This window comes from Neocloeon triangulifer, unplaced genomic scaffold, assembly GCF_031216515.1.
Source record: "Neocloeon triangulifer isolate White Clay Creek 2 clone unplaced genomic scaffold, ASM3121651v1 ptg000014l, whole genome shotgun sequence".
In the NCBI taxonomy this organism is placed as follows: domain Eukaryota; kingdom Metazoa; phylum Arthropoda; class Insecta; order Ephemeroptera; family Baetidae; genus Neocloeon; species Neocloeon triangulifer.
This window is the reverse complement of record NW_026775556.1, coordinates 10,345,315-10,366,523: the sequence shown is the minus strand read 5'-3', so window position 1 is coordinate 10,366,523 and position 21,209 is coordinate 10,345,315. Positions and strand designations below refer to the sequence as shown.

The window sequence follows — 21,209 nt, the reverse complement described above, 5'->3', positions numbered from 1 at the left end:
TCAGAGCGCTTTTCAAACCAACCGCTAGTAAACTTTTTGTAAGGCGAGAAATATGGTTTTGATGGCAGCATAAATAAAGTTTTTCTTTCGGGAGCAGTTCACAGAGAATAAACCAACCACATGAATCGGGTCCCGCGCGCGGCGCTGCTTCTAAAACGCGGAGAAAAACGCATGAAGAGAACGCTCGCAAACATAAACCGCGCACCTGTCACTAGTACATCTTATGCGCGTATGATCAAACACGTTTGAGTTAGTGCTGGTGCGTGTCATAAAGCAGGATGAAGTTTGGTGCCACCCTTTTGCATCCCAGGAGTCTCATTCAGACTGATTCTTGAAGTTTGTTTAATTTGAATGCACACACTAGCGGCACTGCTTATTTGTGTACTTTTAATATGTGCTGTAAATTTCAAAATATTTAGAAACATATTTACGTATTGTTAAAAGCGTTAAAAGTAAAAATGAAATTCATTTATTTAAGTGATGTAAAAATTATTGTAACTTATTTTGCTGCAAAATATAGTTATATATTTAAAAAAAAAGCACAAAGCGCCACGCAGAAGCACTCATTAATTTGTGTTATTTAATTTGTTTTGCCAAATTTTTCCACTTATTACTTGGAGGGACGATGACTCAGTCAGAGAGCAATTAGTTTATTAAGAAAAATCTGCCGAGTTTATCTAATTTGCTCTGCAGACCGTAGGGAAATGAAAAGCAGCATCGCGCGGATGAAAAGTAGAGTGTCTGCTTCTGTTAAAACTTGGTTTGTGAGCGTGCAATTTATAAATGTGCTTTTAATTGGATAAATTATCAAATCCATACGTTAAAATTTTGAACCAGAATGGAAATTGGAAGAGATGGCTGTTTATTTTTTTGCATATTGTTTCTTTCATTTTTATAATGTTTTAATTATGTGCACACACTATTTTTCCCCAAACCATTGATTTTTTTTTTAATTGAATAATTGCAGATTTTAGTCAAAAACAAGTAAAATTGATTTTATTTCATTTTGAGTAGGAGAGTGGATAATAAATGAAAAATTAAATTAATTTATCAAGGCGCGAGCACCAAATGAGATTAGTCCCTTTTGCCTTCTAATAAAATAGTAACTCAATTTTCAGCAATTTTCAAATTGAATTAGTTATCCAATTGAGGACCAAAGAGTGCCGAGGGGACGCTGAGCGATGAGATGTTTGTGTGCGTGTTCATTCAAAGGAGGAGCAAAGAGGCGGCCGAGGGCTGGACCAAATCTCGAATCCACCTCGTCAGTTTGAGCTGCTGTTTTGCGTCGGGGTGAGCGGGCCAGCATTCTTATTTCTCGATCGCATCTCCTTTGAAACATGTGAGTACAATTCTCGGCACCAGTGGTTTAATTGAACTTAATCAGCTCCTCACTAATCTCATTAAATGAAATGCCCTCTTTCATCAACTCAGTATTATTAAATTAATATAAACATACATTCGTTATTTCCATTTGGCTTGTCAAATTAATCAATCTTTTAATATCAATTTGTGTTTATCTGTGTCAGATCATAAATTTAAATAGTTTTTTGCAAATGAAATTAATCACTTCATAATTCCCCCAATAATCTTCAACCGGTTTCTGTGTTAACTTTTCGTTGCCATTTTTATTGGGCAATAATGTATAGGCTGGGTCCGTGGAGTTCCACCCTGAGCGCGGCAACCACGCCGTTAGAGCCTTACACGCAATGCTCGAGAGTGCCTGTTTCATCGGACAACACTTGCAATTTCTCTGTAAGCCGCCTTTTGCAACTCGACCGCTCTGCCGCTCCACCTGTGGCTCCCCAGGCGCCCGGTCCTCACCAAAGCAGACCCCATCCACCTGAATCTGACCGCAGCGAGGACGGTGAGTTTCTAAAAAAGTGCAAGCAAACTTTATACAATTATTATGATTCAAGTAGAAATTATTATATTAACTATTGATATTTACCGCCAAATAATTTTTTTTTTTTTTTTTATAAAAAAAAGGAGATTTCCTTTGGTGCAAAATCAAATGAAGCTTTATTATACTTTAGCCGCTACAAAGGTTAAGCTTTTAAGAAAAATTTCAGGGTTTTCTAGATCTGATTGAAAAGCATTAATGAGCTGTTTGATTGGAGCATTTACTTGCTCGTCGTCACATATGTGGAACAAAGCGACAGGCTGCTGAACACTTGAAGTTTGGGGCCAGGCGCCTTGTCACTCAAAGTCTCTCGATGTGCTTCATCGAAGCAAATCGCCACTAACATCTCTCCGCGGCGCGAACAACTCGACTATGCCGCGGCTCTCGCCAGTTCTAATGATGAGAACATCGCGCCTGCATTTTGCTATATTTATACTTATTCTGAAATTCGATACAATTTCAAAAACACCCCCGGCAGCTCCTTGGCTATATCAAAAATCCGTGTACTTTTCACCACACTGCAGACATTTCTGTTCCATGTAACTGACGAGAGGATGTTATAGAATTTCCAAGAATGACATCTTGACAGTTTTGACTTGACACTCTGGAAGCCCATCAACATTTTCTGCTTTTTTATAATGAAACATTGGTTAAATTTTATCATTCGCAAATTAATGCAAGCGGATCATTCAACGCACGATAATTGCGCAAAAAACTTTCAATGAGCGCGCAAGTGGTCTGGAACGCATCACACATGCCGATTTACTAGGCGCGGAATAAAGAGATCAGATTGTTTAGCGTGCAAAATAAATTCTTGGGAGAGGCAGGGCGGAAGAGGTCAAAGACGTACTGATTGCGACTTTCATTAATTCAAAGAGTCTGTATATAGTAAACTGCGGTCCGGCAAATGAAGAAAAAATAAAAGATAATATGAAGGAGAAAATGAAATCATTAAATTCTTTTCATACAAAATAATAAATTATTCAAATGATTATGAGCGATAAATAATTTAAAATTTTCATTGTTTAAGAAAAAAATTGTACTATTCTTATTACTAAACTTACAACTCAGGTCAGTAGCAAGCTAATCTCCTAGGCACTGCAAATTTTCCAAATACATGTATGGTTGAGGCGAACAAATTTTTTATTTGATGAAAATTATGAAAATCGAGAATAATAGAAGAAATATATTTTATTTAAAATTTGATTCCAAAAATACAATTTATTTACGACAAAATTAATTTTTCTGCCTCGGATTTTCACAATTATTTTTGAATAACAATATAAACAATAAATGCTATAGAGACGTTGAAAGTTAAAACATTCTGAATGTGTTAAAGGAAAGGTAAAATATACATTAAGGCGTCTAAAAATAAATTTTTACTTGGTGACGCTTTTTCACGCTCAATTTGCTCAGTAAAAAGTAAAAAATTACCTCTATTAAAAATAATTCAGATTAAATATATTTTATTCCACTAGGGTATTTGACAATGTAAAATTTTATGCATTTTTCCCTCAGACGAGGAATCCTTCTGCAGGGATGACCTAAGCGCTACTGGCTCACCGTCAGGGTCTCGCCACCGACGACAGGGAGGGATGCCGCCTTCAGGGTGTTCTCAGGGCAAGCAAAGGAGAAACAGAACCACTTTCTCCACCACTCAACTCGCTGCTTTGGAAAGGGTCTTTGAAAGGACACATTACCCTGACGCTTTTGTTAGAGAAGAATTGGCTCGGAGGGTCAACCTGAGTGAGGCGCGTGTGCAGGTCTGGTTCCAGAACAGAAGGGCCAAGTTCAGGAGGAACGAACGCAGTCTGCTGTCACAAAGGGGTTGCTGCCCTTCTCCGCAGCAGCCCAGTGGCATCAGTTTGGCTTCAAGAGATTCGACTCTGCTCCACCTTGCGCAAAATGATCAAGGTGGGTTAATTTTGAAATTTTTCTCCGAAGAAGAACTTTCGATGCGTCAATTAATTCAATATATCAGAATAATTCTTGGCTTTTTGAGAATGAAAGATTTAGAAAGCTTGAATTTTAGTTCTGCCTTCTTTTAATTTCAGTGCCAGTCGTGGGTTCGCCAGCTGGTTTGGATTACACACCGTTTGTGTCCTCGCAGTGCTGGAAAACCGCCACAACTTCTGCCTCGCAATTTCATACTTCGCCGCCATCGTGTGCACTTATGACGGGTTAGTATTCTTGTTTGAATTATCTGCAATAGTAATTAAGATTAACTAGACAAGGTTGAAATAAATAAGGTATTTTTAATTTTAAAAACAATTTATTTTCATTTTTAGTATTTAAATTTTTTTCATGATTGAGAAGAATATAATATATAATAATGTAATGAAATGTAATCGAAAATAATAATTTATAAATGAAAAAAAAAATATTGATTCATAGAGTTGTTGTGATTTATTTGGGGTCAAGACATTTTTTTTTTTAAATTTTATATTACTATTTATTTTGCATGAAAATTGGGAGATCGGTGTTGTAGCGTGAATGGAGAAAAAAATCCAATGCTAGTAAATGGGAGCACGTGGCGGCCAGACTGCGCGAGTTGGCGCCGCAACAAAGAGGGCGCGGCTGCGACAAAACTTTAGTCCAATCGGAGCGTTTGTTATTTGAGGTTCAATCATGGCAGCATCTGTTTCACGTGCCTGTGTCAATTTGTGCCGAAAAAGCGTCAAATTAGGCACTTTTAACTTAAACGCGGACTGCCGAATTGTGCGAAATGTTTCTGTAAATAATTTCGACTGCATCAGACGATTTTCCAGCAAAAATGAAGCCAAGGAAGAGTTGGCAGAGTTCGACTTTGATGAGGTATGTTTTTAAAACAAAATATACATAATATTTATTTCTTTTCAAAATTACTTGTAAGTTGTCTCTAAAACAAACTTTTTCCATCTGTTCGAAACTTAAATCAAATTAAATAGCTGTGTAAATGAGCATTTTGTTCTACTCTTGATTATTAGGATGACGAAGCAGCAGAAGAAGAAAGACGACTCGAAAAAAGAAGAAACAAGTCTGGTCTGAGGAAACAACACTTCAGGGTGATGCACGGAATGCAACCTTATGAGGAACCTGTAGCGTGGTTCCATCACTCCATCAAGTACAAGAAACGAATGTTTGGCCGCTACGGAATTGACGGGACTGATATTCCGCTTGGAGCTCTTTGGCCAGATAAGGTTTTTTACTGAAATAAAAATAAAAATTCCAATATATGTATTATGTTTTTTTTCTTATTTATTTTAGGAGGACTTGGCAGATAAAAAGGAATACGAAGCCTGCGTTAGACCGATGCTACTGCAGGAGGTGATGAAGAAGGTTCAGGATGAGAAAATTCAGGCCGAGGAAGAGCAGAAGAAGCGACAGGCAGACATGGCAGTTAAATTTGAAAAGATCGGTCAGTGGAGAAAGGAAATGGATGCAAAAATTGAAAAGAAGAGGAAAGAGGCCCAGGCTATCAAGGACAAGAGGGACAGACTGGTCGAAGAAGTGAGACGACTAGTCGGCTACAACGTTGACCCGAGAGACGAAAAGTTCAAGGTTTTGCTCGAACAGAAGGAGAAGGAGCAAAAGAAGAAAGAAAAGGAAGAGAAGAAGGCGCAAAAGGCTGCCAAAATGATGGAGATCATGATGGCCAAGGCAAAGGTCTCCGAAAGTGGCCAGTGAAGCATTTAGAGTGTTTGTCAATAAGTGAAAAAATAGTCTTGTCTGTAATAAAAATTAATGAAAATGTTGATACTGTTTAAAACAAAATCTTATTTGATTGATTATTTCTATCATTCCCATATAATTATTATTAATTTATTTAAGAATATATTCTTTATCATTTTATCAATGAAATTTCTAATTTGATTTTCAGCAGCTTATGGAGCTAGTCCGTCGCCTTACAGCGTTTCGTCAAGCATTGCCAGCTTGAGGTTTCGAGCCCAGGAATACCAACACGGACACCAAAATCCGCTGTAGATTTTTTAAATAAAATTTTAATTTTTAGAGTGAAACTCGCTATTTGAAATTTGTAATAAAAAGAAAATAGTTCTTCAACTTTGAGTTATGCAACCTTCTCGACACTTGTGCTGAGCGGGTCAGTCTAAGTCCCTTTGCAGACGTTCAAAAACTTCAGAAGTGTTTTGATGGTGGCAGCAGCGGCACTCCTTGGGAGTGGAAAAGGGGGCGTAGCCGTCGCCGTACGTTTTCCATCCATTCATCGGCCGAGAGAATCGTCGGGTGGCAGAAGAGAAATCTCTTTTGAAATTTTCGAGTTCCAGCCGATTCATCTGTGGAGAGTTGATTTCCGACTGCCGCTCGAATCTCCAGGCATATCAGCAGGTAAGAACCCTCGTCGATAATCAATCTTATCAACGGGTTATCCTGCGTTTTGGTCTATTATGTATTAAAACTTTTGTTGTTTTCTCCTGCTCTTGCCAAAGGTCAGGCACGAAGACGTTTTGTTATCGAAAACCAGTTTTCTTTGTTTAGAACATGTAAGAACGAACACAGCTTTACAATCATTCGATTCTCTAATAGGAAAGTGCGTGCGTTGTTTTGAAAATCAAGACCATCCAGACGTGCATGCTGCAGCGCTGCGTCAAACGTGACCTGTTTTGTGTTTCAGATTGGTGCCAAAATGTTGTAATCTTTTTTGCTTTCCACTTGATACCCTCACTTCAAATTCGAGATTACAGTCAATACTTTCGTCGGCTTTTTAATCAGAAATTGATAAATCGAATCAGGCTACTGGTCTTTTTTTTTCATAAATAGTTATGTATATTTTTCCTCCCTCACTTTTTATATAATATTTTTTATTTCCTTTTTTTACTCACTTTTTATTTCATATCATCATGTCCAAAAGTATTAATTCATTTTGCCAATTTTTTTACATTATTTTGCAATGACAGATTAAAAACGCGTTAATTTTGTTTCGCCCCAAAATATTTACTTCCCATAATATTATGTGAAGTGAATTAATTGATGCTGCTGATGATGGTTTGGTTTTGCGAAGAGAAAGCGCAACTCTGTTAGGAGCTGATCTGATTTTTTCCTCCTCGCTTTATAAATTGCTCGGAATAATTTTCCTTTCACTCAGATCCTGCAGGCGAAAGGCACTTATTAGAGTATTTTCAAGAGAGCGCAAGAGAAAAATGAGATTAAAAATAGAAATCCAACTTGTTCTGAAAACACTGTTACAAATGTTACAATTTACTTGATTTGTTCAACACACATTTTACAAAACAATTTGAGTGAAAATTAGTAATTATTTTTTGCTTTAGGCTGTGAATAAATATTGTTGTAGCTCCTTAAAAAAATCATCGTTTCTTAGCCTGCATAAAAGGAAAAAAATCACTTTCACTGTTTAATCAAGATGGTAGGGACGTTAAATTTGTAACCTTGGGAAAAACCTTGGTCTTTTGGTGAGCCTCATCCATCCTATTCTGCGGTGCGCTCACATTTACTACACATTATAAAAATTATCACGGAAATGACGCTTTATGGTGATGTCTTGCCAGGCACCTTGTTTTTGTCCTGCGTGGCAAAGCTCAAGTTGGTTTCTTGTTTACAAAAAAAACAGACCTACATTTTTCTTTCTTAACCAAAAAAAATTGGTACGATTACAATTTCAAACCACAAATATTATATAAATATAAAAATTCTGAAATCCTGACAGCGATAAATTTATTATACGTTTAATGATCGGGGCTCTTTATTGATCCAAGTTGCAGGCGGGCGTGAAGGAATTTTGATAGAAATTCCATTGCCCTTTGTCATTATTTATTGATTTTAGCCTGCAGGGTGGAATTAATTTTAATTATCCCACGCAGAAAAATTATTTTGCTTCTGGTTCTGAGAAACTCCTTAATCGCGCATGCACCGTTTAAATTTCACACAAATTCCTTTCCGATCCACCTCAACAAATTTTGACCCAGTAACACACAATTTTCGCCGCAACTAAATGTGTGCCATTTTTTTTTCGTCTCATCAATCTTGATCATATCGCTACATATATCTATTTTTATGAGCGATCATCTCAATTTATTTATCTTTGTCAATTATCAATTTTTAACATAGATTGTTAAATATTGAAAGAAACAGAAAAAATATGAGTTAATAATGGACGAGGTATCTCAAGACTTGATTGCGAAGGAAATAAAAAATGCTGTGAAGTAAACGTTGATAAAATACATAATTTGTATTTGTACTTGTTGCATCACAATATAACAATAATTATTAATATACGTTGAACAAGCATTTTACGCTGCTGATGTGGATGCTGTCCATTGTGATCTCTGACCTTGTCTCTGGATAATTCTTTCTTATCCTTATCAAACGAAGCTTGGTGGAAAACCCAACTTTGTGTTATATAGTTTTCCTAATTATAAAATATCTCCATTGTTGATCGCAAAGTAAGAAACATTAATTAGAGAGAAAAACCAGCGCTCCAATTATCATTGTGAAATTTTCATTCTTGGAACAAGTCAAGAGAGGTGTTAATAAAGCTATTAAAATAATAAAAAATCTCTTTTGTATTGCCGCGCCGTAATTATTTTTTTTATCTATATGGCTTTGAGATTTCAGGAAATCATGAAAGAGAGTCAATTATTTGTTTCAATTGAACAAATGTTCATTAATATTTTTAATTCGCATTAAAAATAGTCTTGTCAAAAAAAAAATATATTCCATGATTATTTACTAATATTTAAAAATCGCTTCTGTATTTAGTGGAAATTTTTATTTTCAAGATTTATTAATTATGAAATTTCTTGGATAAACCGTCATAAACAGGAGTCTTTTTTGCAGTAGTGGCACAATTAAAAGTCTAAGAATCAAACAGTTCAGTAAAGATCGTTCACTTTTCTAGTTTACTTATTGCAAGAATTGGTTTGCGTTACGTAACAAACTACGCAATTCTTAAGCTGTGAGTTTCAATTCAACGAAGCGTTAAACTCTTTAGGGTCCAATTGACAAAGGGCAATTGAAATCACAATGGATAAATGAGAGCACTTTTGTTGACTCCTTTTTCTCTGGTCGTGAGCGCCGTTACGCGTGTTTTGTGATGGCGATGAATTCATTCTCTCCTGTTTTATTTTGCAATATTTCTTCTTTTTTGCTTACAAATCACCTCATCAAAATGCCCTGGTTGCGAATTTTCGCACGCTTGTTATATGCAAGCAATTGTTACCTGTCTATTGGCGTGAGATAGAGTTGTGCGAAAATATGAGTAGCTGGGCAAAGCTTGAGAACAATAAATAATAATTGCAGTTATGCAGCGTGCACAATAAGCAAAGAATTTGGTTTCTATTCAGTGGAACCAAATTAAAAAATATTTGATTTGTAAAAATTCTTGCAATCAATTAATAATAATTGTTACAGTTGCAAATAAAACCCGTAATTTTCATATGCTTGATTTTTTTTTTTAATTGGAAGGTTTTTTTTTAAATAAATTATATCATCTAAATGAAATTAATTCTGAAGAAAATTGTTGTGGTTGTTGCAGAATGGATCACAGTCACCACCACCATCATGCACCGGCACCATCAGCCTCCACAGTAGCGCCTCTTTTGGGCGCTGCCGAGGAAAGCGCGACAGGGATGCCTCCCATGGATATGTGCTCTCATCTAGATATGGGCCACCACATGATGTCTGTGAGTAAAATTAAAACATGTTTTTCGTTTTTATTTAATTTAGCAATGTTTCAGTAACCTAATTCCTACATTTTGCTCTTTGCAGATGACCTTCCACTTTGGCTACTGCGAGAATGTCTTGTTTGATTGTTGGAAAGTGCGCAGCGTGGGTTCGCTCATTGGTTCCATGATAGGAATCATGATCCTGGCTGCTCTCTACGAAGGACTGAAATACTATAGGTATTACACCAGTAATTTAATAAATTAAATTATCTTTTTTAACTTAATTGTTTGTTTTAGGGAATACCTTTTCTGGAGGTCGAACAATTCCATTCAGTACAGGTCGGTGACTCCTCCTGAAAAAGCAGGCAATGCTGAAGAGGCCAGAGTAGTTCAGTGAGTGGAATTTTTTTTCTGCTGGTTGTTTGGGTGCCTATTGGTGGCAGCTGGGTTGCTTTTTGTTTTTTCTCTCCATAAAAATTATCAATCAGTCAAATTCTTATTTTAAAAAAATAGTAAAATACTTTACTTTACTCCATTTAAGCACAGGTGAAAGAAAATTTTTTAATAGAGAATTACGTAATTAGAAAAGAATTTGTAAATATTTAGTTTGTTCAATTGCAATATTTTCAAGTGCATTAAGGTATCGGGGTAAAAGGAAAATTATTATCCGAGTTTTATTACCATGAAATTAATGGTTGCTTTTTGTCTTGTTAATGCAGCATGGTGCCAGAGATCATTCACCGTCAGCCGTAAGTATAATTTTTCTTTGCCAATAAGTTTAAATGTTATTTCAATTTTTATAGAAAAATTAATTTAAGATGCAATAATAAAGTCAAAAGTTTCAAGTCGATCAAACGGTAAATCAGTGTTCTTAACTTGCTTTTTAATGTACATTTTGTGTGCACAAAATATTTTCAATATGCCTCATTATCCAGTTTAAGGTCATTTGAGTCCACATGTATCTAAACTGTGCAAATTGTTGCAGACCCACAATGCTGAGTGGCGTCCACGCCTTTCAGACTGCGCTGCATGTGGTGCAGCTCGTCATCAGCTACTTACTGATGCTCATCTTTATGACTTACAATGTTTGGCTCTGTCTTGCGGTCATCGTCGGTGCAACAGCTGGTTATTTTCTCTTCGGCTGGAAAAAATCCGTCATTGTCGACGTGACCGAACATTGCCACTGAAAATTGTGAAAATCCTGTAGGATTGGAATCTGGATGAGGCTCGTAAAGGTGCAAGATCAATATTCGTGCAGCACAAAGCTGCTTTAGAGGCATTGCTGTTGTCTATATATTTGTGATACCTCGTGAACTAAAAGACGCCCTCATTTCATAAGTTGTATTTTATTATTTCTTAACTATGTTTACTTGTTTCTTGCTGGATATTTTTGCAGTACTTAGTGTAAATTTGAAAAAGTAGGACCACTTCTAGCTATTAATTTAAATTTTTTACTTCTCAGTTGAACTCGATTTCCAATGTTATTGCTTCAATGGAGAATTATTTTGTAAATAAAATTTTATCTGCACAAACTGAAAACGTTTTGAGGTGTGTTCTTCACAATATTTTAACCTTAAACTAACGAGAAGTATCATAAAAGCTTTTGCTAATTTTTGAGCCAACTTTATTGAAAAGCTACCCTGGTAACAGTAAACATAAAAGACGTTTCACTGACGTGAGATACAAAGTTTATTGGCCATCCCGAGATTACAGCTCTGACTGATTGCGTTCACAAGACTGAAGGTGTCTTTGCTGGCTATCTAGAATTTTGCACACGACTTGTCACTTAAGTGCCGTGTGCAAATCGTCAGGGACAGACAGCTGATTATTAATTGAATCTCAATTTCCTATCATGTTTTTTGTCAAACTATCTAAAAAATTGAAAACAGTCCGTGCCTGTTGCACACGACACCAAATTTTGCTCTCGGCTCAGATTTTTCAATGTGATAAAACTCAGAATCGGATCAGCTCGGTTTCTTACTAGAGACTGCATGGAATGCAACTTGCCAACTTCTTATTGAAATGATACACCTAAAATGAGCTAAATTTACTGTTTCAAATTTTAGTAATTATGTAAATTTTTTCTGAAAATGATTAAATGTATACTTTGATAAATGCAAACAACGATTGTTTGATAAATAATATATAATTTTAAAATAACTTATAAATTTATAAAAGACCAACCTCTATCTATTAGAATTAGCCCTTTTCTTATCTGTTTATTAAAATATAAAAGTATTTAAATACATATATCGAAGTGGTCAATCGCACTTGGCAATAGGGAGATAAGATTGGCAAGAAGAACGGCTACAGTGGAGATAAAATATTTCTGATCAGAGAGCCTTTCAATATAAATAGTGTCCAAGCGCAAGCTCACATCATACCATCACTCATTTTTATTTTGCCCTGGGAAATTTGCTGCCTAGCACGCCACAACCAAAATGAATGATGATGAGTGTGGGATGATGGTAATTTCCTGTTTTCTTACTCGCTTCCATTTCGCACCTCTCATATTAGTCATATTAATTGCTTTCCTCTGTTTAGATGTACTTTCATATTCGCTACTGCGAAAAAGTTGTTCTTTTCGAGGGCTGGGAGATCAGAGACGAAGCCCAATTGATCGGAACGATGATCGCATTTATTGTAATGGCGTTTTTACACGAGTGCGTTCGCCACTATAGGTATTTTGCGTGCATCAGTGATTATTATATTAACAATTTTTTGAAACGACAATAATTTATTTTAAGGGAACACCTGTACGCAAAATGCAGAATCCCTCAATGCGATACGCATGATGCTGACACAAAATATGGAACTTCTTCCCAGCAAAAACTGCAATCGGAGGAAAAATCAAGGTGAATTTCAAATTTTTTATTTTAAAATATTTTGTTCACGAAGATTTTTTAGGAAAGAACGACACGCTATACTCAGCTCAATTCACTTTGCCCAAACTGGACTTCACGCTTTGCAACTTACCTTGAGCTATCTTTTGATGTTGGTCGTGATGACTTACAACTTTTCCCTTTTCATGTCCGTCCTGGTCGGATCGGCCGTTGGATATTTTGCATTTTCTTGGAAGAAACCTGCAGTTGTTACTACTGCTGTAGAAGATTGCTGTCATTAAATATATTTTTTTACATAATAAACGGGCACTGTAAAATACTTGTGTTTTTAGCAGCTTTAGTCGCTTCGCTTTACCCAGCGCATGTCCTGACGATATTATTGTATAATTGGTATAATTATAAAAATAAATTTAAAAAAATCACAAGGAACTTTGAAAGCTTATTACTCTTATTAGATTTTTCGTTAATTCTGCCGAAAATTTCAAATTGCTTTCAATTGTTCGTGACAAAGAAATAAAAGTCAATTTTTGCATTGATTTTTCCAAATTTTATTTCTTTTGAAATTATCGAATTTATCTAATGAAACAATACATTTCCATGCTCTTTTCCCGCCGTTTTTCTCAATTTTCATGGAACCACCATCGCTGATTGGCTGCTTCGAGCGATGACGTCACGCCCCGCCCATATCGAAACCGCAGCTGAGCGTGACATTTTATTGTGTTTGCAATTTGGAAAATTGAATTTCCAACGCGTTGTTCACCATCCTGATGACCTTTCTTCAGGTTTTACAGGTAATATTCAAGTCTATAAACATAAAAATAGTGTAATCATCAATTCAGAATCGTCTCAATTGACGTAAACTCGTAAAAATCTCCCCAATAAAAGCGGCTCGGTCGCGTCACGGTCAGATTGTCGCCTTAGAAAATTTATGTAATTTCCAGTTCATTCAAAACTACTGCGGCATCAAATGTTTCAGTAATCCCGAACACTATGGATCGGAAAATAGCCAGTTCTGAGATTTTAAATCCCACTTCAACCGGGTCCAGAAACGCAAGCACCGACTCCTTGGACTCGGATTCGAAGTCCTGCTCTGTCAACTCCAAACATGACACCGTAAGATGCAGTTTATTATTTCCGCTTGTTATGTACCCAAGATTTGTTAAACATTAAACAAAATTATGATTGCTAGCTTTTCCGACTGTTACTGTCACGCATATATTTTCTGCACCCTCAATTTTCGTAACTGTGTTGTTAATATTTTTTTAATCATAACATATATGTAGTTTTGTTTTTTTGCGGTTTTTAAATTTGCGAAAGTTCCTACAATAAATGAGTCATTATTATCTTTTCAAGGGGGAAAACTCAAGCTCAGGGCAGCAGAGCGAAAATGCTTCGTCACCTCGACCAGAAGATCTGCCGCTGCTGCCAGGCGAAAAGACTCAAGGAGTCGCTCGAGATGTGACCTACCTTTGCCCTTACACCGGTCCTGCGCCTGGGGTCCTCACGGTCACAAATTACAAGCTGCACTTCCGCAGTACGGATCGCGAAACGCTGTACACTTTGGAAGTGCCGCTAGGAGTTGTAAGTTTTTGTTTTCCGGAAATTTTATTTGGTTCAATTTGTTTTTGTTTAAAAAAAATTAGGTCAGCCGGATTGAAAAAGTTGGTGGCGTTTCAAGCAGGGGTGAAAACTCTTATGGAATTGAAGTGTTCTGCAAGGACATGCGGAATCTGCGTTTTGCCCACAAGCAAGAGAACCACTCGAGGCGCAGCGTCTTCGAAAAGCTCCAACTGCGTGCCTTTCCACTGTCCCATAATTTGCCACTGTTTGCATTCGAGTACCAGGAGACATTCCCTGAGGATGGCTGGGCAGTTTACGAACCTGTCTCCGAGTTAAAAAGAATGGTTTGATATTACAAATCACGTGGTTTGTCAAAATCATGAATAATTTATTTTAGGGAGTTCCAAACGATTCGTGGAAAATTTCTCGGGTCAACGAGAACTATGAAATTTGTGATAGCTACCCTCAAATTTGGGCTGTACCTGCTTGTGCCTCTGATGACGATTTGCGAGCTGTAGCAGCGTTTAGGAGCAGGGGCAGGGTGCCTGTCCTTTCATGGATTCATCCCACTTCACAGGTATGAATTAAATTCTTTTATTTGCACACATAAATAATATTTAACAACAATAACATCCAATCATAAATATCAAGAATAAATTCCTAGTTTTTAATATCAACATTTTTACAAATTTTATGAAAATGACTTAATTAAAACAAAATGTTGTATAATTTAGGCTGCCCTTTTACGTTGTGCACAACCTTTGGTCGGAGTTGCCGGACGCAGAAGCAGGGAAGACGAGCGGTACATCCAGCTCATCACAGAAGCCAACGCCCAATCTCACAAACTCTTCATCACAGACGCCAGGCCAAGCGCAAACGCAATTGCCAACAAAGCCAAAGGAGGAGGCTACGAGTCTGAAGACGCTTATCCCAACGCAGAGCTTGTCTTTCTCGACATCCACAACATTCATGTCATGCGCGAGTCCTTGAGAAAGCTGAAGGAACTCTGCTTTCCAACCATTGAGGAAACTAGATGGCTCACTGGTGCGTTTTCAAATCTGCAATACTTACATAAATTACCTACCTTATCAATTTTAGGCCTCGAATCGACCCTTTGGCTGAAACACATTCGATACATTCTTGCGGGGGCGATTCGAATTGTCGACCGGCTGGAGAATCACAAGACCTCCGTTTTGGTGCATTGTTCAGATGGCTGGGACCGAACTGCCCAACTCACAGGTTTGGCTATGATTATGCTGGACCCCTACTATCGAACGATGAGAGGATTTCAGGTTTGTACTTTGAAGCAAATCTTGTGTTTTTATTTTTTTATTTTATATACATTTATTTATTTTCTTAGGTGCTGGTTGAGAAAGAGTGGTTAAGCTTTGGTCACAAATTTGCCCACCGAATTGGTCACGGAAATGAACACCACTCTGATGCGGATCGATCTCCAGTATTCCTCCAATTTGTCGACTGCGTTTGGCAATTGACTCAACAGTTCCCAACAGCATTTGAGTTTAATGAGACTTTCTTGCTGAACATCTTGGACCACCTTTATACATGCCGATTTGGAACTTTCTTGTTCAACACGTAATACTATTTTTCTATCTTTTTTAATCAAATATGATCAACTTTTTATGCGCAGCGACCGTGAGAGATACAAGGAAGAAGTGAAAAAGAAGTCTGTCTCTTTGTGGTCCTTCATGAATGCCAACCTCGATGAGTATCGCAACCCGCTGTTCTGCCGCCTACTCCACGCCAGACATGTGCTTTTACCTGTGGCGAGCATGAGGTAATCAACCATAAAACCACAAGAAAGCCACGTTAAAACTTGGTGATAAAATTTCAGGCACATGAAACTGTGGAAGGGTTACTACTGTCGTTGGAACCCGAGCATGCGAACGCAGGATCCTCTAATTCCACGTTGCAAGGAGCTACTTGCCCTCCGTGCACAACTGCAAGCTCAGGTAATTCAGGGTACCTGTGGTTAAGTAAATGGCTCATGTATTTTGTTTACATATAGGTGGAGCAGTACAAAAGGGACGTGGAAGCAAAGAACAGCAACAGGCCGAACATAGGCAGCCCTCAACGATTGGCATCGCCAATCCACAGTTAAGTGCCGATCTATTACTGAAGCTCTACTGATGGTGGTTTATGGAAACTTTCCTCTTGTAGTTTCTGACAGTCAAACATTCTTTTTAATAATATTGATATAATTTGTTATCTCCTATATATTTTCTATCCAACTATCAAATACGATTGGAACAAATAAATTATTCAGTAATTATTATTTCTACCGACACGACTGACTTCTTATTAAATGAAACATTGTCTACGTCGGCTACTGAGGATCAAGGTTTATTTTCTTACAAATTTTAAATTTGGCAGAATTATTCTGCCAAACATAACAAAAATTAAATAGCTTCGATTATACAAGTACTCGCTGAGATAACAAATGAAAACAAGCATTTTTATACACAAGAAACTTACATGAAACAATATTTTAAAATGATATTCTTGGCAGAGATGGTGATCGTAAACCTAACTTACAAGTATACAATATAAGCACATCTACAGGTTTCTATTTTTTATATTAAGTGTTTTTACACTACACTTGGGTACATTTTGCTTTGCTCTTTTGCATAGGCGAAATACAGATAATACAAGTTTTAAATTAATATTTATCATACAGACAGGCAAATAAGGGCAATGGGGGTGCTGTACAAGAATATTATAGGGGAAATATCTTGTGCTGAGAATACCTTTTCCGTTACATAGAAGTCTTTCGAGTGAAATACAAGCTTTGGATACAAGAGCATCATAATATGTATAGCTGAAAAGCAGTTCTTTTAATCTTTTTTTTTATATCATCAAGTCATTTGGTTCAAAATTTACTTGTCAAGTAAACTCTCACTTGAGTATCAAGAGTTTGTTTGATTTCTATCGAGCCCAAGGCATCCTAAGTCGAAGCGAGCATAGAGAATAATATTTTATAGTCAAGGGAAAGAATTCAAGAAATTTTTGGCTTGCCACTAATATACAAAGAATTGTACTTCTAACATAGAGTGCGGTCAGAAAAGCTCGGAGAAGCTCAGCAAGAGCTGCTCCTCAACTCGGCCAGCTCTGCAAGCAGATTGGCGGCCGGTGTCCTCATGGCGCCGTTTGTGACACTGCCGTTGTTGTTGTTATTATTGTTATTGTTGTTACTGATGGCTCCATTTTTGGCGTGCAAAGCGTACCGCTCCTTAAGCAGATTCAGGGCAGTCACCAATCGCTCATTGGCTGCTTCCACAGCCTCGAGGCGAGCCTAAGCAAAAAATTATCAAGTTCTATTTTGAAAAAAATTCATCAGCGTCTACCTCTTGAGCGTGAACCAGTCTTTGTGACCTGTCAAGGGCACTGGCCCAGTCAGCCTGGGTGCGGTGATCTACATTGTTGGCGGTGGCGTGGGCCAACTGCGACTCTAGCCTTTCAACATAGGCTTGCAACTGGCGTATTTCTCGTTCGTACTGAAATTTCGAGCAAATTTAAAATAAAGATATATTTTAGTTTTCAAGTGCGTACCTGTTCAGGTGTCTTTGGTGGTGCAGGACCAATGCTAGGTGACGGCACAATGTTGATGGCGCCGCGACCATTGCTGAGTCTGTCCTCTGCTGACGAATCGTCAGAAATTTCGTCCGAATGTCTCCTTCTGCCCTTCAACTGAGTCACCGATGGATACTGGGGTTGCACGGCCCGCCAGCCAGAGCTTTGGTGAGGGTTGGTCCTTGGTGCTGGAGGACGAGCAGGCAATCGCGGCCTGGGGCTCGGCGGCGGAGTTGAGTCTTCATCGCTGGAGCTGCAAGAAGGCTCCTGCCGGCGCCTGGAGAGACCGACCTGGTTGCGATGTGGCGGTGTGGGCATGTGGTAAACTGGGTTGTTGAAGGCCAGGGCTGGCTTTGAAGGCGCCGGTCTAGTTCCGGGGTCAACTGGAGATGAGCTCTGGCTGTAGGCAAAGCTCTGGTAGCCCGAGGAGGCCACATTTGACAGCTGGGAGATGCTCAGCTGGCTGCCTTTGTGATCTGCCTCATTCGACGAAGTGTCGTCCGAGATTTCTCTTTTGGCTGGTAGCGGTGATCGATGGCCATTTTCCTGGTGACGAGGAGGCGGAAGATGAGAGTTCCTCGGAAGGGTGGAGGCGCGAGTGGCTATCGGTGACATTTGCTTTATGGACAGGCCATCTGGTTGGCAAGCGATTGTTGGATCATTAAACCTGAAAAAAAATAAAACATTTATTTATAGTCCTTGAAAATGTTTATAAAAATATTACCTGAAGATGTTCCTCTGCAGGGACTGGTAACTATGGGAGGCATTGTCGGTTGAATGTCTGTGGGCTGTGCCGTTTGTCTGGATGTTCGAGGACACCAGTGCCAGTCTTGGGGACATGGGCGCTGGAGAGGAATGCTGGCGCATAATAGGCAGGTGATGGTTCGAAACGCAATTCGACTGGATCGCTGGAGTGACGGCGGCCACTTTCAAGTGGTCCAGTACTTTGGTCAGACGGTCTAGGACTGATGAGCCAGGACCAGTTGTAGAACATTTAGAAAGGCTCTCTGACAACAGGGTTTGCAGAACACTCAGCTGCTTGCCCAGGTCAATGAAGCCATCATATTCAGGAGTGCAGCGGGCACTGGGACTCTAAAAAATTAAATTTTATGAGTGAGCCTTGTTGAAATAAAAAAGGTGTCTTACAGAAATATGCCGGAGGAAGTTCTTCATTGCTGGTGCCTCTCGCTCGACAAAGTCGTTGAGGAACTCCATGAAGTTCTCTTTACCCTGGAATCTGGTAAAGTTTGCCAGAGTTTGCAACGTTTTGGCCACCAAAGTCAGATTTCGAGCAGTCCTCTCATTTGGATATTCTAATATAAGACGTTTTTAAAAAAATGGAATTTTAAATTATTTGGTAAATTACCTTGAGTGATTCCAAAAAGACTGGGTGAGAGAATAGCGGGACACAAGAATCTGAGGAATATTGATGCAGAAATGAGATTATCACTGATGTCCTCACGTCCTGCTTGCATAAGCCTCAGCCTGAATGTGTGGAAAACTTCCCTCAGCTCTCTATACAAATAAAAAATATGAAATAATACAAATTTAATTTAAATTATTAAAATACGTTGGGAAATTCTGGTGCGAAGCGAGGATCTTGCTCCAAGCGAGTTCCACTTTTGACCTGAGATTCTTCTGCTGCTTCAGCAGAGCAGTTTGGCTTCCCACCTTCAGAGGGTCAACCTCGCACTCTTCCTGGCCAATGCTGATGTCGCCGACAAACTGCGCCAAAGTTGAGCGCAAGTATGAGTCACCGACCAGCTTCAAGTAAGACTCCATCGCCTTTGTAGCAAGAGAGTTTCCGCGGAAAGTCAGTCGCTCATCCTCTGCAAAATATGATAATTTAAAATGGGTCCAATTGAAATATTAAATTAAGCGGCTCTTACCAACGCGGTCAATATCAAGCATGACAACGTCAGCCAAGAAATTCTTGGCCAGTCCTTCTTTCTGCATGACATGCACAAGGGCAGTGGCAATGTCTTCTTTGGCCTTGACGCCAACTGCTGGTTCCAGCAGTTCGCAAATGTTCAAGTAGTCATTCTTCAGGAGCTGAAACGGAATTTATATTTGTTACTAAACCACATTCTTATCAAAATATTTAAGGACGACTTACATCCAGGAAGTCCTGATAGTTAGCTATGGGCAGGATGTCAATAGTCTGGAACCTGCACTTGATCCGTAAAGCGGGCGAATCTTTGCTGCTAGTGGTCGAGCCCGATGACGAAATGGGAGGCAGCACGGGGTACCACTTCTCAGTCAAGTAACGCGAGGAGATGTCGTGGACAGGAATTGTGACAGTACCTAAATAGCAAATAAAAATTAAATTTCAAAATAGTGTTGATGGTTTTTCTTATTATTATTATTATTTTTTTTTTAATTTTTGTATCATTAAATTATACCTATTATCATGCCTTTGTCTCGCTTTCTTTTCCTGTCCGCCTCTCTGTAAAGATGAACATTGATCGTGTTTATCGTCGGGAGTCCATTGAAGTCGAACTGCTCGCCCCAGAAACACATTTCGCCCTTCTGCTTGCAGGATGTCCTTGCGTAGAGCGTTCGGTCCAAATATAGCTCGCAGAAATATCTGGAAAAAATTCAATTTAAATAAGTTTATTTAAAATAAACTTAATAGATTATTTTCCTACACCACGGAAGTTAAATGGCACGCGGAATTTTAGTCACCCAGGAAGGGATACTTCCTGCATCGCGTGATAGGAATTCCATAAAAAAGCGAAAACTCACCTCTTTTTGTTTGGGATTCCTTTGGCCTCTAGTATCCAAAACTGCAGCGAGTTTTCGGCCCTGCGCTTTAGTTCCTGGTCGGGTTGCACTGTCCTTCGAAGGCTGAAATCATCACGACAATAAACACCTATTCGACGCGAGATGCACTCGATTCTGTCGTTTTCGAACATTGCGGCGCCCAGTGCAAAAAAAGTATGTAAAAAATTCCGCACGCTCCCGCGACGATAAGATATGAAATTAGTCTGGCCGATTAGACTGCTGAATTAAAATGCGGCAGCAACTTTTGTCTTTGCGGTGGGAATGGATTGTAGAGGGCATGTGGAGTGTGTCGCTGATAATGTCACAATGACACTGAGCAAACAGCACACCAGCGCGCGCCGCGCGGTCACTCACGCACGCAGCGCTCTGTTTGCGGTCTCGGGCCCCCAGTCAAACATAAACATCAGAACGGCTAATGACTGGTGCTAATTAATGTGGCAGACTTTGAAATTACAAGCCGGCCACTGCTCTTTCTTGCCTAAGAGGTCTTTTGGTTGTGAAAATTACACAATGCGCCACACACTTTAAAAGGAGCTTTACTTTTTAGGGTGAACTTTTTTTTCATTCGTTTATAGGAGGATGTTGTTTTATTTTTAGCAGCTTTTTGTGAGATCATCGCGTGGAGCGTGGAAATTTTTCGTGGGAAGAAGAAAATTGAAATTTCCGTGCCGCTTCATTTGAGGGGCGAGCTAGGCGGGCGGCCGGACAAAATTGACTGAATGCGTACCTGTGCACCCATTTGTCCCTCTCCTCCGCGGTTCTGCATGAGAAATACCGAATGCCGCCGTTGCCCTGCGATGGACTTGTGGTCACCTAAAAAAATAATCACAGAAACGTGAGAAAAATGAGGTTGATAAGCTGTTGCACGCAAATTAACTATAACAATTTGACTAGTTAAAAATTTTTTAATAAAAA

General features: G+C 38.7%; 5 protein-coding genes across 14 annotated transcripts in view; 4 read left to right on the top strand and 1 right to left on the bottom strand.

Annotated features, from left to right (window-relative positions):
• The first annotated feature begins 1,223 nt into the window (after positions 1–1,223).
• LOC132201843 (paired mesoderm homeobox protein 2-like) lies at positions 1,224–5,898 on the top strand. Of its 2 annotated transcripts, none has more exons than XM_059628357.1 (5): positions 1,224–1,339; positions 1,647–1,864; positions 3,419–3,814; positions 3,955–4,080; positions 5,763–5,898. In XM_059628357.1, coding segments are annotated over exons 1-5 (843 nt in total). In that variant the 5' UTR covers positions 1,224–1,337; the 3' UTR covers positions 5,864–5,898. The 2 variants fall into 2 exon arrangements, with proteins under 2 accessions (XP_059484340.1, XP_059484339.1); XM_059628356.1 differs by having other exon boundaries at positions 5,760–5,898.
• On the top strand, positions 4,503–5,647 carry LOC132200273 (large ribosomal subunit protein mL64). The gene is made up of 3 exons (XM_059625617.1): positions 4,503–4,714; positions 4,867–5,079; positions 5,147–5,647. The coding sequence occupies exons 1-3, from the start codon at positions 4,529–4,531 to the stop codon at positions 5,564–5,566; spliced, it is 819 nt and encodes a 272-aa protein (XP_059481600.1). The 5' UTR covers positions 4,503–4,528; the 3' UTR covers positions 5,567–5,647.
• A 169-nt stretch (positions 5,899–6,067) lies between the features above and the next one.
• LOC132201844 (high affinity copper uptake protein 1) lies at positions 6,068–12,749 on the top strand. Of its 3 annotated transcripts, XM_059628358.1 has the most exons (8): positions 6,068–6,226; positions 9,390–9,537; positions 9,623–9,756; positions 9,817–9,912; positions 10,239–10,268; positions 10,505–11,987; positions 12,064–12,200; positions 12,267–12,351. In XM_059628358.1, exons 2-6 carry the CDS (start codon positions 9,391–9,393, stop codon positions 10,704–10,706), a joined length of 609 nt encoding a protein of 202 aa, XP_059484341.1. In that variant the 5' UTR covers positions 6,068–6,226; position 9,390; the 3' UTR covers positions 10,707–11,987; positions 12,064–12,200; positions 12,267–12,351. The 3 variants fall into 3 exon arrangements, with proteins under 3 accessions (XP_059484341.1, XP_059484342.1, XP_059484343.1); XM_059628359.1 differs by lacking the exon at positions 10,239–10,268; XM_059628360.1 differs by lacking the exons at positions 6,068–6,226; positions 9,390–9,537; positions 9,623–9,756; positions 9,817–9,912; positions 10,239–10,268 and adding an exon at positions 12,427–12,749 and having other exon boundaries at positions 11,114–11,987; positions 12,267–12,374.
• A 301-nt stretch (positions 12,750–13,050) lies between these two features.
• On the top strand, positions 13,051–16,225 carry LOC132201842 (myotubularin-related protein 2). The gene is made up of 11 exons (XM_059628355.1): positions 13,051–13,153; positions 13,339–13,475; positions 13,716–13,943; positions 14,006–14,266; positions 14,320–14,499; positions 14,657–14,966; positions 15,021–15,214; positions 15,283–15,515; positions 15,571–15,717; positions 15,775–15,892; positions 15,949–16,225. Exons 2-11 carry the CDS (start codon positions 13,353–13,355, stop codon positions 16,039–16,041), a joined length of 1,887 nt encoding a protein of 628 aa, XP_059484338.1. The 5' UTR covers positions 13,051–13,153; positions 13,339–13,352; the 3' UTR covers positions 16,042–16,225.
• A 37-nt stretch (positions 16,226–16,262) lies between these two features.
• LOC132201841 (disabled homolog 2-interacting protein) overlaps positions 16,263–21,209 on the bottom strand; it is a 98,881-nt gene continuing 93,934 nt past the window's right edge. For all 7 annotated transcript variants that reach the window (XM_059628349.1, XM_059628347.1, XM_059628348.1 and 4 more), the window contains 12 exons: positions 21,022–21,107; positions 20,256–20,357; positions 19,913–20,097; positions 19,627–19,814; positions 19,400–19,562; positions 19,081–19,339; positions 18,877–19,025; positions 18,657–18,823; positions 18,235–18,602; positions 17,490–18,177; positions 17,285–17,434; positions 16,263–17,232 (listed from right to left, as the gene is read on the bottom strand). In XM_059628349.1, the coding sequence (XP_059484332.1) occupies positions 17,017–17,232; positions 17,285–17,434; positions 17,490–18,177; positions 18,235–18,602; positions 18,657–18,823; positions 18,877–19,025; positions 19,081–19,339; positions 19,400–19,562; positions 19,627–19,814; positions 19,913–20,097; positions 20,256–20,357; positions 21,022–21,107 (2,721 nt within the window). In that variant the 3' untranslated portion in view covers positions 16,263–17,016. The remainder of the gene's footprint in view (positions 17,233–17,284; positions 17,435–17,489; positions 18,178–18,234; positions 18,603–18,656; positions 18,824–18,876; positions 19,026–19,080; positions 19,340–19,399; positions 19,563–19,626; positions 19,815–19,912; positions 20,098–20,255; positions 20,358–21,021; positions 21,108–21,209) is intronic.

What these genes read in the sequence shown, in the direction of transcription:
- LOC132201843 (XM_059628356.1), top strand. An exon ending in ATCTGACCGCAGCGAGGACG is followed by an intron (nt 1,865 to 3,418) that starts GTGAGTTTCTAA and finishes TTTTTCCCTCAG; the next exon opens with ACGAGGAATCCTTCTGCAGG. An exon ending in ATCGTGTGCACTTATGACGG is followed by an intron (nt 4,081 to 5,759) that starts GTTAGTATTCTT and finishes TTTGATTTTCAG; the next exon opens with CAGCTTATGGAGCTAGTCCG.
- LOC132200273 (XM_059625617.1), top strand. Translation starts at nt 4,529, where the DNA reads ATGGCAGCATCTGTTTCACGTGCCTGTGTCAATTTGTGCCGAAAAAGC. An exon ending in CAGAGTTCGACTTTGATGAG is followed by an intron (nt 4,715 to 4,866) that starts GTATGTTTTTAA and finishes CTTGATTATTAG; the next exon opens with GATGACGAAGCAGCAGAAGA. An exon ending in GAGCTCTTTGGCCAGATAAG is followed by an intron (nt 5,080 to 5,146) that starts GTTTTTTACTGA and finishes TATTTATTTTAG; the next exon opens with GAGGACTTGGCAGATAAAAA.
- LOC132201844 (XM_059628358.1), top strand. Translation starts at nt 9,391, where the DNA reads ATGGATCACAGTCACCACCACCATCATGCACCGGCACCATCAGCCTCC. An exon ending in TGGGCCACCACATGATGTCT is followed by an intron (nt 9,538 to 9,622) that starts GTGAGTAAAATT and finishes TGCTCTTTGCAG; the next exon opens with ATGACCTTCCACTTTGGCTA. An exon ending in GAAGGACTGAAATACTATAG is followed by an intron (nt 9,757 to 9,816) that starts GTATTACACCAG and finishes TGTTTGTTTTAG; the next exon opens with GGAATACCTTTTCTGGAGGT.
- LOC132201842 (XM_059628355.1), top strand. Translation starts at nt 13,353, where the DNA reads ATGGATCGGAAAATAGCCAGTTCTGAGATTTTAAATCCCACTTCAACC. An exon ending in GGATTCATCCCACTTCACAG is followed by an intron (nt 14,500 to 14,656) that starts GTATGAATTAAA and finishes TGTATAATTTAG; the next exon opens with GCTGCCCTTTTACGTTGTGC. An exon ending in TTACCTGTGGCGAGCATGAG is followed by an intron (nt 15,718 to 15,774) that starts GTAATCAACCAT and finishes ATAAAATTTCAG; the next exon opens with GCACATGAAACTGTGGAAGG.